The 16,560-nt window shown below is 44.2% G+C and overlaps 1 protein-coding gene across 9 annotated transcripts in view; it reads right to left on the bottom strand.

Annotated features, from left to right (window-relative positions):
• arhgap9 (Rho GTPase activating protein 9) overlaps positions 1-16,370 on the bottom strand; it is a 42,360-nt gene extending 25,990 nt beyond the window's left edge. For 4 of the 9 annotated variants that reach the window (XM_070993240.1, XM_070993232.1, XM_070993259.1 and 1 more), the window contains exons 1-5: positions 16,118-16,347; positions 7,599-7,685; positions 3,202-3,542; positions 1,803-2,001; positions 1,256-1,641 (exon numbers count right to left, since the gene is read on the bottom strand). In XM_070993240.1, coding sequence (XP_070849341.1) covers positions 1,256-1,641; positions 1,803-2,001; positions 3,202-3,423 — 807 coding nt within the window. In that variant the 5' untranslated portion in view covers positions 3,424-3,542; positions 7,599-7,685; positions 16,118-16,347. Of the gene's footprint in view, positions 1-1,255; positions 1,642-1,802; positions 2,002-3,201; positions 3,543-7,598; positions 7,980-16,117 lie in introns of those variants that run through there. The other 5 variants (XM_070993215.1, XM_070993207.1, XM_070993199.1 and 2 more) reach the window with 4 other exon arrangements.
• Between the last annotated feature and the right edge of the window lie 190 nt (positions 16,371-16,560).

Raw genomic sequence — 16,560 nt, forward strand, 5'->3', positions numbered from 1 at the left:
CAAAAAAAAGAGCGCTGTCATTTCCAGGGAGATCACTGCTACCCAAAGTCTGGAGTAACCGGCGCACGCATGGTTCAGTGGAAGCAGGAGCCCGTTTGCAGAGACTGGCTGTGGGAGCTTCCCTCAGCTGAGGGACGGACAACCTGCAGTGTCCAACCGCGCCTTGTGTAATCCCCTCTGATGTAATACAGGGAGGCTCTGACGTCACGACAATGCTAACTTGATTGCTGCTCTTGGAGGATTATTAAGGCCAAGTACAGACGTAGATCAAAAACAAGCCCTGCTGCCACGGCTGTACTCAGCTGACACACGAGGTCTTTTCTTATTTTAATCAGTTTTTTTTTTTTTTTACAAAATCTGTGTTACTAGAATAATTTGTTTGCACCTGAAATAGAATCTCTGACTGAATGACCTGTAAATCCACCAGATTAGAGATTCAGACTATGAGTGTACGTCAAATTCTATGTCATGTGACATGACATGATGTGATGGATTTGTTTGACCTATCATTTATTCAGGACTCTTCATACTAATTAGGATCACAGAAAGCATCAAGTTTATAGTCGAGGCTGTAGTTTAGCGGCTGGCTATCAGATCAAAATATCCATCGCCTTAAACCCGTCACACTTTGATAACTCCTCACCATCGCAGGTTTCAGTTACAGTATTTGTGAAAAACTTTTACGAGCGTTGGCTTAATCTGCTTTGCTGTGTTGACCCTTTCTTCCACGTTCTTGCTCTTAACTAATCCAGATGAACTTTCTGTGCGAGAACTTAAACTCAGTTTGTGCTTTGTTTCCAGGGAAATGCAAAGAAGATTAAATTGCTGTTTCCAACTTTGCTGGAGCACAGGGAGCAGATCTTTGTGAAAGGCATCGACCTCACTGGGCCAAAGCTTCACTCAAACAGCCACAGCTGATGTGAACATGCCCTACTTTGTCTTAACTCTGGCTTAAATTCTGCTGTTTGTCCGCCCGGGTGTAATTCTCATATGTTTGTCCATTAGGACTTCTGCTCAGCATGACTGCTTACTTTTACATGGATGAAGAACATTGATTGAGGAAAGAAGCAGGAGCCTCTTACAGCTTTCCAAAAAACATCATTTTAACATAAATCATCTCAATCATCAACATGATAATAATATGAGAATGACACCCAAACACAGTCCAGTAACCCGCTCTACGCTCCACTAGGGCTCTGCTGTGTGAACCACATGTGTGAATAACATCAGGTGAGGTCTGCGAGCCTCTTCCAACCTGCAGATGGTTGTTCTTGCGCGGAGCTCCCACCATGTCCCACTGGCTACAAGACTTCTTGGGCATCCTGTGGCTGCTGAAGCCGCCGCCCACCTCGTCGTACGGGTTCTCCGCCAGGTTTTCGGGGAGGTTGCTGGAGCTCTGGCTCCGAGTGATCATGGGGACCACCCTGGGGTTCCGCGGTGCTGTTTGGTCCGTGGAAGCTGCCGGGGACACAGGGACCATGAGGTGGCCCGACGGGGAGGTGGGAGAGCTGGGGGTAAAGGTGAATCCAGAGAGGGGCAGGGTGGGGAAGCGGCCTCCACCCGTGCTGGTGTGGTTGCCCAGCCCCTGGAAGGCACTGTTGGAGCTGAGGTTTTCCATGGAGCGGTAGATGGGTTTGTTCACTGAGGGAGGAACAAATTTTACACAGATCAGTGAGTGATGAACTTATTTTCCTTCTATACATCAACGCACACATTTGTGTTATTTTTCTCTTAAAACACAGAATTAAACTGCCTTTGCCACCGAAAACACACAGCAGATGTTCTCTCAAACTTCCTCTCACCTTGATGCTGTTCACTATAGGGAGTCGCTGTGGGGCTGGGAGAGAGCGACACCCGCGGCAGTACCCTGAGGTTGGAGTTCAGCGAGGCGGACATGACCAGGCGCTGCGGCGAGGCCATCGGTGCAATGGGCACCTCCGTCACATACGTGGCAGGGACATACAGTGGCTTCGTTTTACTGGCGGCTCCAATTCTGCGCACCTGCCAAAGAACAAACGGAAAGAAAATGCTTTTTCTCCCCCATAGATCCAAACATCGTGTTTGGTCTATTATTTTCTCATGGCACTAACTTGATGAGCAGGAACAGCTAAATGTAACAGTTTACTTCAAAAAGTATTTAATTTGCCCCTTTTATAAGGCTGATTTAACACTGAAATAAAACTGAGAAAGACAGGCATGGGATGGGCATTGTTTTTGGAAATGACACACAGTCTCTAGAAGTGTATGACTTGACCACATGGTCTAGCATTAAAAAAAGCTAACAAAAATCACAATAAATCTATACCCGACTATCCCTTTCGGGGTTGCAGGAGGGCTGATGCCTATCCCAGCTGTCAACAGGCGAGAAGCAGGGTACACCCTGAACCGTTCGCCAGTCGATTGCAGGGCAACATATATAGACAGACAACCATTCACACTCACACTCACACCTAAGGACAATTTAGAGTCATCAATTAATCTAATGAGCATGTTTTTGGTCTGTGGAAGGAAGCCAGAGTACCCGGAGAGAACCCACGCATGCACGGGAAGAACATGCAAACTTCACACAGAAAGGCCCTGCTCAACCCGGGGATCGAACCGGCGACCTTCTTGCTGTGAGGCATGTGCACTACCTGCTGCGCCACCGTGCCGTCCAAAATCACAATAAATATTGAGTATCACAATAGTATCAAATCGGAAGATCCACGTATCGTCCCATCCCTATCTGATATGACATAGCTTATTTTTCTCTATTTCTGCCCAAAAACTGTTAAAAAACATTAATGAGCCAACGTGTTTCTTCACTATGATGAACACAGACAGGGTACTTTATTTGTAGTCCATCATAAAATACACATTCTGCTGAGGTGAATACTCACTAGAGCACTAAATCCACAACGGAAATTATTCGCAACAGTGTTAGAGTAACGTTTGATAAAAACTACAGTGCCCTGCTGTTTTAGGAATTCACTTTTTCTCGTTCTGAGACATTTAAGTATTCAGTGAGAATAAATGGGCTTGAGGCTGAGAGCCACAGTGAAGGGGAGCTGAAAAGTGCGACAGATGAATTATCACGTTGTTGGTTTTGCTCTTTTTGTTTTTTGCTCTACAGAAAGCTGTCGGTGATGCAGATGTCCATGTTTTTCTTAAATCTCTGGTTCAACAGACTCAAGACAAACAGAAGATGAACCGATTTCTCACCTGCCACCAGTCGCTGTTGGTCTTTTTCAGGAGAATAAACCGTTCGCCCTCCCTGATGCAGACCTGCCGCCCATCAGCCCCGCGGTAGTTGTAGTCGTACTGGGCCTCGAGGACCACCGTGCCGCTGGGGACCCCGCACACCGTCATCCCCCTGGAGGCCACCGCAGGCGCTGCAGCAGACTGCTGGTGTCCCACAGAGCGCCGCCACGACCCAGACAGCATGGCTCACCACACAGTCCTGTTCAGCAAGCTCTGCTGGAAGCGTGCCGATGCTCGATACTGGTGATACTGGTTGGGTTAGCACAGGGCAGGTGAGACTGGAGCCGGGCCAGTGCCATGCTCTGAAACAGAGGAAGAATGGGCAGAGAGACGCAGAGAGAGGGAGATTATTGACGCTGTCAGAGAACAATGAGAACATGTCACCCGGCTGTGCGCAGGTTCAAACGGAGAGAACATGAATCCTTTTAGAGCTAAAAATGGAAATCGGGATTAATCCGGGGAAAATCACTGATATGTGTGACACGTTAGGAAACTATCAGTGTTTCTCTGCATCTTTGACCCTCATACAATGTCTACATGCTCCACATTCAGCACTCCCAGCTTCTTTTTTCTGCTCTATCTTTGGGCTTTGGATGAGCAGACTGAAACCAGCCCTGTTTGTTTATAATAGCATAAAGACTGATGATATAATGACTACTGTTTCCCTCTCTCTTTGTACAAGGTGCTAGCTCAGTTTGTACCAGGCTGACAGCAGATGCAACAATTCTTTTGCTTATTGATTAACCACTCATTATTTTATCATCATCTGATTCATCATTTAGTCTCTAAACTAAAAGAAATTACAGCCACAATAACATAAAGCAGAGAGAAGCAGCAAATCATCAAATCAAAGATACGGGAACAAGTGAATTATTACTTTTGGTTGATAAATGACTTCAACAATTAATTGACAAAGACAAATATTTTCTGCAGATAATCAATGGCATGATTAATTTCTTCAGTATCAGACGGAAGTAACTGACTGCTATTGTTAATATCTGTAGATGAATAAATTATGTTTTGCTTTTTTTTCCTCTTGACAGACATAAAATGTCACTGCACATATTTTCACACCTCAGCACACCACTTTCATATTGTCCTTTCATGGTGGGAGACCTAAGAGACACGTGTGAGTGAATAACTCATGTGTTTGGAGGATGTAAGGAGCGCAGTACACCCAAAATAGCATCTGTCTCCATCTCTCCACCTGAGCCAGCATCCCCGAGCCAAACCCATGCTCTACCCAGCCAAGACCCGCTTACATAAGAGAACATCTAACTTTCTGCCAGACACATAGCGATACAGCCTCACACAGTACATGCACCCACCCACCCACTCACACATGCACACAAACACACACATACACATACACAGAGAGGGGAACATCCCTAGGCACCTAGCAACAGTGCTTCAGTCACAGTCAGGCCCAACCCATCTCAGTCTGGGCGAGAAGAGGAGAGGCAGCAAACAAGAGGGATCCCGGAGTATTAATGGAGACGTGCATGTTATTAGCGAGGATGTAGAGGGGCTGAGAAACAGTAGATGGGCAAGACAAAAAAAAAGAGAATATATAAAAAAAGAGCAGATAGTCAGGGCTAGATAACAAAAAATGGAGAAACTGAGACATGGAGGAACGGATGAAGCTGGATAGATCTGTGAGGCGATGAAAGGCAGGACAGGGTTAGCTGGCTGAACCTTGATAATCCCGCTGTTATTAAAGCACAGGAATGAATCTGTGACCCCCACCGCGACCGAGAATTACAGTAAAATCCTTCTGTACCAGCATATGGGCAGAGGGGCTGTCTGCCTGCCTGCCTGCCTGCCTGCCTGACTGCCTGCCTGACTGGCTAGCCAGCTCACATTGGCTGCATTTCCCAATCGCTTCATCAAAATGTAATGGGTCAGAATAAATACCTTTCCACATCAGGGAAACTTTAATATGGTAGACTAGACTGACGTCTACTGAGGACTCATATTACTCTATTAATGATAATATATTCTATTTTGCAAATATGTAGGACAAGTATATAGTAAGGTAAGAAAAAAAGGGAATCATGTCCCATAATCAATGAGAGAATCAATAGTTTTCTGAGGCGTATTTATCAGCAAGAAGTCAGACTGGGTGTGAATATTACAGTACCCACGATTTAAAGTGAGATAATGAAACTTTTGCAGAGCAGAAGGATGATTATGCTAAAACGTAGTGAAAAGTCAGTGAGCTGCTTCCAGTTAAAGTTTGCTAACGTTAGCTTGCATTAGCCACCATTAGCCACTGGTCATACCAGACCACGTTAGGCTGTAGCGGCAAAACCTGTGAGTGTGAGCGCTTTTAACTGAGCGAGTGTGTTTTGTTGTGCACATATTTAACGTTTAATCTGTAAAAAAGACGAATGTGTAACTAACCAAAATACTCACTAAGACTCCAAAACCCCACCTGTACTAAACGGTAGAGCCCCGTCACAGCTTCACTGATACATGAGGAAATTAAAATTATTAAATTAAAAATAAATACATTTTAAAATGTATTAAATAAATCTCGTACAGTCATTGAGGGTTTGCCGCAAAATATACACGCAAAAAAATAAAAAATACACGCAAAAATAATTCAAGAGAAAACAAACAACAACAGAACACATTTAAGAACAGGCACGTTCAAGAGCTGCTTCTTATCTTTTATTTGACTTGAACATAATCTGTACAAATGTTAAAAACAGCTAAAAGAAGAAAATGTACCTACTGATCTGTTGTTCATCAAAACTAAATAAAAATTAAGTTGAAAAAGTCACATCGTGTCACCTGTGAGTTCATTCCCAGAACTCCTACAACAGCCTGATGAAGCACACATGAAATGCTCCAACATTTGCAAAAAAAAAGTGAAAGGTCAAGAAGTTCAAAGGCCTCAGCTCAATCCTTTGGTGTGCAGCCGGCTTCTTCTTCATTTCTGAAATGTCCCATCTGACTGACAGAGGCAAAAGTCAGAAGTACAAGATCAGCAAGCAAACAGGAAACTGCACAGACACGTCAAGTTCAACCACAGTTTGGGTCATATCCTTCTCCATCTTCCACTTTGTTTTTCTGACACAAAACATCTCTGTTCTGAGACCCAGTTGTGCCGCATTCACCAGCACGTAAACGCAGTCAGTGATGCTGCGTTGCCCTGTTGCCCCGTCTGATCACTGTGCAGCTCTGTGAGCGGCACTAATTGCTGCCAAGCTGAGCCTTGAAGCACAGAGCAGCAGCCGTTTCTGGCCCGAAAATCCTGCAGCATGGCCTCAGTAATGTGTGATTTACCATTAAGATATGCAGAGAATTGCACCATACCCCTGGGCGAAACACACAAAAATGCCTTTTCACACACCCTGTCCACGATTTTTATCATGGGTTCTTCTCCCTGCACACACAGGAAGAGCTCTTCTGTCACTGCTGCACACCTGCTTGTCTTTTCCTGTCGCTCTTCACGGCTCAAAACAGATTAAAAAGACAGAGAAAAAAATGAAGAAGCACAGAATAGCTGATACCCCGCCACTGTGGGGCTTTACCTAAGCTAACAGTTGTTGAGTTTGCTGGGTATTTTCTCATCAGCATGGTACAGATGTCATGCACAGTCGCAGGAGGCTTTATTGTGTCATGTGCAAATTAGGCTGTGACGGCGGGGTTAAAGTCCCTGCTTGTATTATTCAGAGTTTAGGCACTTTAACAATGCTCCCACAGGGCAACAGCTCAGCTAAGGGGAGCCGGGATAAGTCAGGAATGGAGTTGGCCTTCATGATTCAAGATTTTAGTTACAGTGCTTGTGACTGATTCACCACTACACACTAAAAGGCTATTTTTTAAATGAATTAACAGGAAGTGCTTAAATAATTCTACCACAGAGGGTAAACCTCAATTTAACATCAGTGGCTGTAAATTTACAAGAACAAATTACGCTGGGATCATCGAAAAGGAAGAAGAGTCCAGGCTGTGTTTCTATTTACAGGTCAGATGGCAGCGGAGGGGGCACTGGCGTCACACACTCAAACACACAGAGAGGCCCATATGGTGTCAGAGACAGACACAGGCACCCTGTCACGGCTGTTGAGAGGCAAGGAGAGTGCGTGCCAGCGGCTGAGGGCACAGGGCTTATGTTGTGGTATCAACAGCACAAATGCAGAGACGCAGGAGAAAACACAGAGGGAAGGAATAAAGGAAAACTGAGAGCAAACTTTCAAAAAGACGAAACCGAGCGCTATTCATGCGACTGCCTTCGCTCGAGCGCTCAGACCGCGTGTGCATGCAAGCCAGACCGAGCCAAAGAAATGGAGAGTGCACAATTTGTGCATGCATGCGAGAGAGACGGAGAGAGAGGAAGGGCGACTCACCATGGTCCTGAAGTGAGAGCGTCTCCGTCAACGAGGTCACCAGCTCACTCTGCGATCGGATCCATGTGCGCAACCCCGCCGATAAACCTTAAAAACAACAACAACAAAAAAATCTGCATGAGAAACTATTGAAAATGTCTTCGAAGAACTGCCCACCGGCTCGAACAGAAGAGTCGAGGCTTTCGGGCCTGAAGACGATTAGGAAGCAAACACACACGGGTTATGAAAAAGGTGGAGAGCAAACCACGAAAACCGACGCAAGCTAGCAGCTCGCTCCTGCAGGAAATCACACACAATCGCTCTCTCATGCACACACACACACTTAATCCTATGCAGCAAAATGATCCTGCCTCCACTCATTGAACCCCTGCTGACCCGACTGTGCCCCATTTTGCCTGTGAGGTAGAAACAGGGGCTGAGAGAGCGTCACCTGACTATTACCCATTCATGTAAATAGACCATATTTGAACTTAGGAAAAAAGTGAGAGGGAGAAAAACATCGAGAGAGGACCTGTGTGCTGACCCAACAAAGGCAACCAGCAGCCCAGGTCATCGATTGAGCTATTGATCCGTACACAGAGCCGACTGGACGTCACAGATCCACCACACAGTTAAGCCCGTCCACCAAATGGATGTCAGCAGTGGAGCAGAGGACATTATGCTCATCATCTTGTTTGGTGTCTAACTGCTTTAAAGGGGAGATAAGGCTGGCTAAGTTGTAAAACCAAACCACCTGCATTTTATGTTTTCAGCCAAACAACAATCCTGCAAGGCCACTGGATTAAATACTCCAGGGATTATAGGGCCTCCTGGTGGGTTTGCATGTTTCACTCAACCGTTTTCCGAAGCACACATTCATTTTTAGATTCAGCTTCATGGAATTCAGCTTTGGCCACACTGGTATGAAGATCCACTTGAAGCTTGTTTATGATTGATAATCTGTCACAGTGAACAGTTCGTTGCTTCAAAGCTTAAAGAACCCCTCCAGACCTGTTTTAAATAAAACAAAAAAGTTGTTCAAAAATCTTAAAATTACATGTTATCCTTCTGCACCATTTAAAAACATATCAATATGGAAATACTGCTCACTTCAACAGTTTAACCACTGCAGACAAGATGTCTCTGACTTGACTGAAAGTCTGTTTTCAGTGTTTGTGCGCTGGAGGCTGCAAGTTTCCACACACACAAAATCACGCATGTGAGCACATCTTTTTAGTCGTGGGGACTTTTTGCCAAAGCAGCATTTTCATCACATGGTGCCACAGTTGCATGCAGCTTTCTTTGCTGGTGTTACACTGAAATCTGAGGGAGGTAAACACTGACTAAAACCTGCTGCGTGGGTCTGTCTCTGACCCATCGAGGGACGGACGCAGGCATCTGGGGGTCTCCTCCATGGATCGGACTTGTTCCACAGCATCCTGCAGCAGCTCAATCACAATGAGATCTGCAGAGTCTGGGGTCTGGTAGGCACCTTGAGGTCTCTGTCATGCTCCATGAAAGTGTTTTGCAGTGTCGCGAGGAGCACTGTCCCGCAATGAGGGGTGAGCTTGGTCTGCAGCGGTGTTCAGGTGGGTGGTACATGTCAAAGTAATGACCTGTGCTAGTCACTTCACCTTCCAGTGGTTTTAATGTTGTGGCCGGTCTGTGTAAACACATGTGGCGTGCTTTGGAAAAGCAGTATAAAGTATAAACAATGTGTAGTTATGCATGCAAATCCAGCTGAGGGCAATGTTATCGTGACACTTGAACACATGAGGCTGGAGGGCAGGGTGAGAGAGAGGGACGGGAAATGCAAATGCCCATCTAACAAATGATATGGTGGTGGGATGAAACAGGTCTGAGGGCTATCTGAGGGCAGCGAGCGCCTGAGATGATGCCAGAGAAGACCAGCGCCACGGGCCGTGTGGACAACATGAGAAGTGCAATGTGGCAAGACAAGCCATTAAATGACAAGTTCAGCTCCCACAGAGATATTTTAAGATAACAGGACCTGTGAAACTGCAGCACACGGCCGGACGGCAGTGGAGTGCAGGGTGGCAGTGGAAAGTTTGGTGTCATATCACATCCATATTCCTTCCATACGTTTGAAGTCGAGAGAGGGCGGCTTTAATAATCATGGCTACATGGCCTTCAAAGAGAGATGAGACATGGGGAAGAGGAGTATAGAGTGAATGAGGAACTTCAAAGGGTTTCTGCGTGCACTCCCACATCCGTATACACATAGCAAACAGACACACACACGCACACACACACTGGCACGTAGACTGTACTGTATTTACATATGAATGTCTATAACCAAAGGGTTCACAGGAAAAGGAGAAAGAAGAACAACCTGCTCCACATCATACACGCTGTTAGGTAACTTTAATCACCACGAAAATACGTAAAGAGTGTGACACTTCAAGTTATCGGGAAGGCTGATTTAATATCTGTGTCAGCCAAAACAGCTGCTAGTAGGTCTTTGCAGTGATGTGAGCCAGGCTGCCTGCGCATCATGACGACGTTTCTCATGCAAACGAGCATCTGATGCTTTGTCTGCTCAGCTGGCTGTTCGAGCCCCGCTTGAAGTCAGGTTTGGCCGCGTGAGGTGAAATGTTGCATCATGTGTCAAACATCATATATTATGAGTAAAAGGAGTTTTAACAGAGCAGCGCAGCTTAAGATAAAAACGGACAGGCCTTGAAATTTTCCTAAAATCAATGCCAAACCAAACCGCGACTACCTGAGCTACACCTGAAACAGATTAAATGATCACAAAGTGAAGTCTTAAACTTTGACGACTCGAGACGTTCAACATTTAATACTTTTAGAAAATTAGCAATGAGCAGCTTCAGTGTGAATCTGGCAACATTTTCAACACACCCCAAAACGACGTCTTTGTCAATAAACTCCATAAAGCCTAAATAAAGGGGAAAGAACGCTTCCCAGATGAACTAATTTAACCATTGAGCCTGAAATGTCGGCTTGATGAGCAGTTCTACTGAGGACAGCCATGTGAAGGAGCGCTCACTTTGTCTATGGATGTACAGTTAAAACTACTAGTGCTGATGTCTCTCTCTCCATATGAGACACATGCCTCAAGCCAAAACAGCCTTTCATCCTCCCAAAGCCATGCATTATTGATGATCAGACCAGAGAGAGACACTGAAACACACACTGTGGTTCCCAGTGTGACTGCTGGCTGCCTCTGCGAACGTGTGTACGAACACACGTCTCTGGGTGTGTGTGTGTGTGTGTGTGTGTGTGTGTGTGTGTGTGTGTGTGTGTGTGTGTGTGTGTGTGTTTTTGTGACTGAACAGGTGGGCTGGATTCTTTCAGTGATTAGCTGTGTAAATTGTGAGAGAGCCAATCAAAAAGCAGATGATGACAGAAAAGCAGCCATTGGTCCGTGCTCTCTCCCATCATCATGACAACAACTCCCTGTGACCAGCTTCCATCTCCAGCGTCTCCAGCATGTGTGCTATTTGTTTCTTGTTGCACATAACAACATTTCACATGTGTGATGCCATCATTTCAAGCGTTTGCTGACGCAATGCTCGTGTTTACAATGAACCCCGCTGCCTGGATCGACAGGCAAGCAAACTTCTTCAGAGAGTTCGCTTGAATAATACTCTCATTTCTCCCACTTCAATACAAACAACAACCAGACAGACCAGTGCCTGCCAGTTAGGCAAAGTAGCGCAGGATCGCTCGGGGGCCATTTGAAGCTCTTGAAAGAATTAATTCAAGCGTCACATTTTTAATTAGCTTTTCTGCTGTTTTTGTGAGAAAGAAATGGAAGGTGGAAAACATACTGCGAGTATCCTCCTAGTTAAATCATAATAAGCTTATTTCAGCAAGAGAAATAAGCTCATGATAAATGCTTCTTCTTCCAACAAGAAGCTTTTCTTATGTTTGAGAGATGCAGCGTAAAATATCTGTCACCTTACGGTTTTACTTTTTGAATCACGTTTCAGACAATTTAATGACACCATGAATTAAAGCTGCACTAGGTAACTTGTATAAAGGTAATATTTTGTCATATTTGCTAAAACTGTCCCTATGCCCACACAGCAGTACATCAAACATGTAATCTGGGAAAAAAAACAGCTCCATTGGTCCCACCTACTGCTGCTACTGCAATTTGCAAGAATCCACTGCGCCCGACACAAAACAACCAATCAGAGCCAGAGGAGTGTCTGAGGGAGTGTCTGATATCTGTCAATCACTACTCAAACACGCTGCAAACTGCCCCCTCCCTCCGCTCATGCTGTCGGCTGTCGCTCAGTCAAACAGCTCTGTGAGCGGCGTCAGGAGGCTAGCGAAAGCTATGGCGGAGCAACAGCCAATCACAAAGGAGAAACTGCCCAACCAGCACACGGCTAAGACAACAAATAACCATAAAGCTAATATGGTGATTGTTACAGTAACACTCCGCAGCACGTACGTATGTTAGCGACTGTGATGTAGCGGCTGGGCAGAGTTAGCTTGTTTCCAATGCTAAGGCTAACGTTTCTGGTTGTCACGGCAACCACGCAGAGGCCGCAGGGAGGAGGGGCTTGGAGGCAGGGCACGAGCGCAGCGGAGAGGGAGGGCAGTGACATGAACTTGTGTTGATTCAAATTTTCAGGCTAAGTCTGCTCTTCTCGATCTTACATACTGCAGCTTTAATTTTACAGCACAGGAACTGGGGCTGCAACCAACGATTATTTGTGTTTTCAAATAATCAAATAATCATTTACTAAAAAAAATGTCCAAAAAAAATAGTGAAGATGATCATAACGAGTCCAAATTGCTTAAACCCATAGATAATCAATTCACAGTGACACAATACAACAGAGAAGCAGCCAATCAGCTCGTTTCAGAGGCTGGAACAGGCGACTGTTTGGCATTCGCTCGAAAAATTACTGAATAACTCATTCCCTGCTCATAAGAAGTAAAACCGAACTGATGCACTGCGGAGACGTCCAGCCATGTTGCTTTCAAGACGGAATGTAAGACTAGAGTTGGCAAGATATGGATTCTGCAGTGCATTGATTTTTGTCTGCAGCAGTCAAACAGAATAAGAAGTTTTTAATTATTTGTTATTCATAAAACGATATCTAAAGAATAATCACGATTCACTCACGTGGAAGCTGATAGTCGGGCATGCTGTGGCTAATATTCATATGTTAAGCATCAACCAATGACAAACAAACGAGGCACTCCTCTTTCACCATATTCCCACAATATTCTTCAATTGAAGAAAATAAAATGCTCCACAGAAGTCGAGAACAATCTTCAGAGAATAGCAAAATAAACCTTCACTCTCTGACTGGGCTCATGGGTTTGTTGCTGAGCCTGTGGGAATGTGCGGTACATTGATGTTTCTAATGAAGAGCGCTGAGCTCCATTGATCCACCGGGGATGAGAGTGAGCTGTCAAAAGCTATCAGGCAAGTCAAAGACCCACTTTCAGCTCTGTGCGGCTGAAGAGAGCGCGATGCTGCCGGGGCACGAGGAAGACAGCGAAATCTCCCAAGGCAAACGCTGCAGAGGAGAGGCTCACACGCAGACACAACTTTGATGCCTTCGCAGGGTTAAAGGCGTATTTGTTCAATAAAGAAACATTACACAAATAATAATAAGGGGTTAGGGGTGTCAGACATGAGAGGAGTTTTTACCACCGGTGCCTTCGGGTCTATTTGGTTCAGCTGGTTTTCTAAGAATGACTTTCCTTTCATTTTGTCTTAAATTCACTGGATATGAGCCGGCAGCCTGGGCTACAACCGACGATCGCTTTCATCAAAATCATTAGATGAATCTTTGGACGACAAAATGCACAAAAACACTGAGAATGTTGAAGAGAGTGTCTTCAAATAACTTGTTTTGTCTGACCAAAAGTCCAAAACCCCAAAAATAGCAAGTTTACAATGATGAACAAACAGCAAATTTTCCCATTTGAGAAGCTGAAACCAGTTTTTTTCCACTGCTTCTGCTACACAAATGACTGAAATGATTAATTAATAATTAATTTATCAAAATAGCCGCAGATGTTTCAGTCAATCCATTTATCAGATAATTAACTGTTTAACGGCTCTAATGCAGACATTCTTGCTGCAGTTATCAAGCATGAGTTCTGTTTCAGTCCTGTTTGACGATGATATTCATCCTCTCCTCTGATGTTTGCACTGCTGTACCTATGCATAGCACAAGCTAGTGAAAGCGCAAATCATTGCACAGATACTCAAAGTAAATGCAGGATTAAACGGGATTAAAACAGAACACAGATGGGAATGTAGTTGGCGTTATTACACTGGACATTAGTTGTGACATGGGCAGCTGTTTGCATATAGACAACACAATATAGTGAGTGAATAGATGACCCGGTTTGTTCTGACTGGAGCCACATACTGCATCAGTATCACTTAACGATGTACACCGGACGCTATATGCATATGCATTAGTATCACTTCCCTGCCAATTAGTAATATCTCTGCACAATTCAACAGCACACAAAACTGTAGCTGCTAAAATGACCATGAAGTGAAATCACCACCTCTCTAAAAGATTAATAACTCTTAAAAGTAGGATTTATTGCAGCGCTGCTGTATCAGAACACATTAGCTTCAAGTCGACGTACAAGATAAACTGAGTGTATGTAGTGATATTTTTGATATATTAGAAACAAAAATGTATACGTTTTAAATATACTTTCATTTGTATTCAATCTGTTTGAGGCTCCTAAAGTGTGTCAAGTGACAGTTTGTGGTCATGAGAGTTTTTGTGTGACAAAGAAATGGGGTCAAGGGATAGAAAGGTTGAGAAATCCTCCTAAGACCGGAATTCACTGTCAGTTTAAAATGTTGACAAGTTAAAAACAACTTCAGTGCCTTCGACAGACTAATGTGACCTGAAGAGACAAACGTTAATACCAAAAAAACAAATGTCCATCCGTCAGATGTGGCAGTTTGTGACAGACCGAACTGCTTGCAGAGACTGAATTGTGTTGTGGCTGACACCTGGTCTTTACAGTACAAAGCAGATGAGGTTTTTCTGCGCCTGTATAATTTCACTCCTCAGTAAACAGCATGCATGCATGCAAGCAGGCACAAATCTCACACACTGGAAAAAAAAGAGAGACAGACAGACACAAGACTTGCTCAAATATCCCAAAGCAGCAGAATAATCTGACTAGTAACACACCACGATGTTAAACACTTGAGTCTCAATCTGTCTTTGACACTGCATCCGCAGCAGTGAAGCACACGAGCAATTACAGAGAACTTCTAACCCCCCTGCTAATACTGCACATGGTACGGGGCACTTTTAATCAGTCAGTGTTGCAACTGGAGAATAATCTTTCAAGCCTGTGTCGTCACAGGCTGGCGAAAAGGGGAGCAAATCTCCTGCTTCGCATGGACTTAAGAAAGATTATGAAACACCAAAAATGCAATGCGTCAGTCAAAGTGTTTCCATCACAGCCTGTGGTTAACCCGTCCATGCGCCCTCTGTGAAGCATGTAAGGGCTAAAAGCCTGCAGTAGCATGCAAATATTTCCGCATTAGAAGAGGTCTGTCATATGTAAAGTGTTGAGATTAGCGATTCTTATCAGTGTGACATTTCGTGACTGGAAAAAAGAGATGACCAAATATGTGTTCATGGAGTCAGTGCCATTGTGGTGATGTCATATGTGATGATGCATCATCGCCTCTGGGGCTAGGTGCACATAAACTGAATGAAAATTAGTGCATTAGGTGTTAAAAAGATTGTGTGAATATGGAGAGGGGCTGAACAGGAAACTCTGAAAGGTGGCTGGATGTACAAGTGTTCAGCGCCTGTTGGGTCTATAAAGGCTGGCCCTTTGTGGCAGCGGTTGTGACAGTGTAGGCGAAGTGTGGTTTGACACTATGATGTGGAGAAAAAAAAGATGCTATGGAAAAAATAGACTGGTAACTGCAAAATGCATGACCTGTTTGTGAAGGCAAGACCTACTGTACTTTGCTTAATGTTACAGTTACACCTCTGGTCTCTAACTTTTTGCACAAACTTTACAGTGGATGGACTTTGATCAATGCACTGTAATTTTATCCACTGAATCTAGGCTAAATAAGCTTTGGAATTAAACTAAAATTGACTTTACCAATAAAGAATAAACAGAAATGTACAAAATGGTAATTATTCAATGGTAATAATTCAAGTAAAAAGAACATTAAAGCCATAAAATAAATTGTGACAATCTGTTAAATTGCTTCTGACTTAACACTGAATGAGTGATGAGTTTGAGTGAGAATAAGAGATTTAAACTTCAACCTGTGGCAGGTGACAAAATAACAACTTCAGAAAAACATACATCATATTTCAGTGTCGTTTCGTGGCTCATAGTCTAAATAGTTGCATTACTTCGTATGCAGATTAAAATACCGACGGTGAATGAACAACAGAAATCATGCAGAAAATATTTCCAGTAATGATGTTATATTTCACAGCAGAAAAGAAGTTTTCCGACCGAACCATTCAGCAGAAATCTCATCTATTGCACTTGAGGTACACATCACTCACCTTGCAGCGGCTCGATGACAGCTCAGTTGTTTTTGGGGTGAACTGCAGAGAGAAGAGAGCAGGAGTTGCGTATTTTTCTCGTGGGAAGAATAAAAATATTGATGACTTCACATATTTCAGGTAACGGAAGCACGTAGATAACTCCGCCGTGCACTTTTGCAAATTAACAGTCACACGCGAGCACTAAGTTGCTTGGTTCAGCCCTTGGTAACACATCCTCCTGGCGCTTTAAGTGGATGAAAAAAAAATAGCTTTCGCTATGAGGGTTTGGTGGTTTAGGATTGGCTACAATTGTCTAATGTGATTTTATACACAACCAATAAGAACACCGATCAGGCGGCGTTGTGGTGCGCGCGTTTCATTACACGACTTCGGCCGGTATATGATGTATATCACGAGAGACGAGTCCCGCCCGGTGGAGCTATAAAGGAAAAGAAAACTAG

This window comes from Chaetodon trifascialis, chromosome 3 (assembly GCF_039877785.1).
Source record: "Chaetodon trifascialis isolate fChaTrf1 chromosome 3, fChaTrf1.hap1, whole genome shotgun sequence".
NCBI lineage: Eukaryota > Metazoa > Chordata > Actinopteri > Chaetodontiformes > Chaetodontidae > Chaetodon > Chaetodon trifascialis.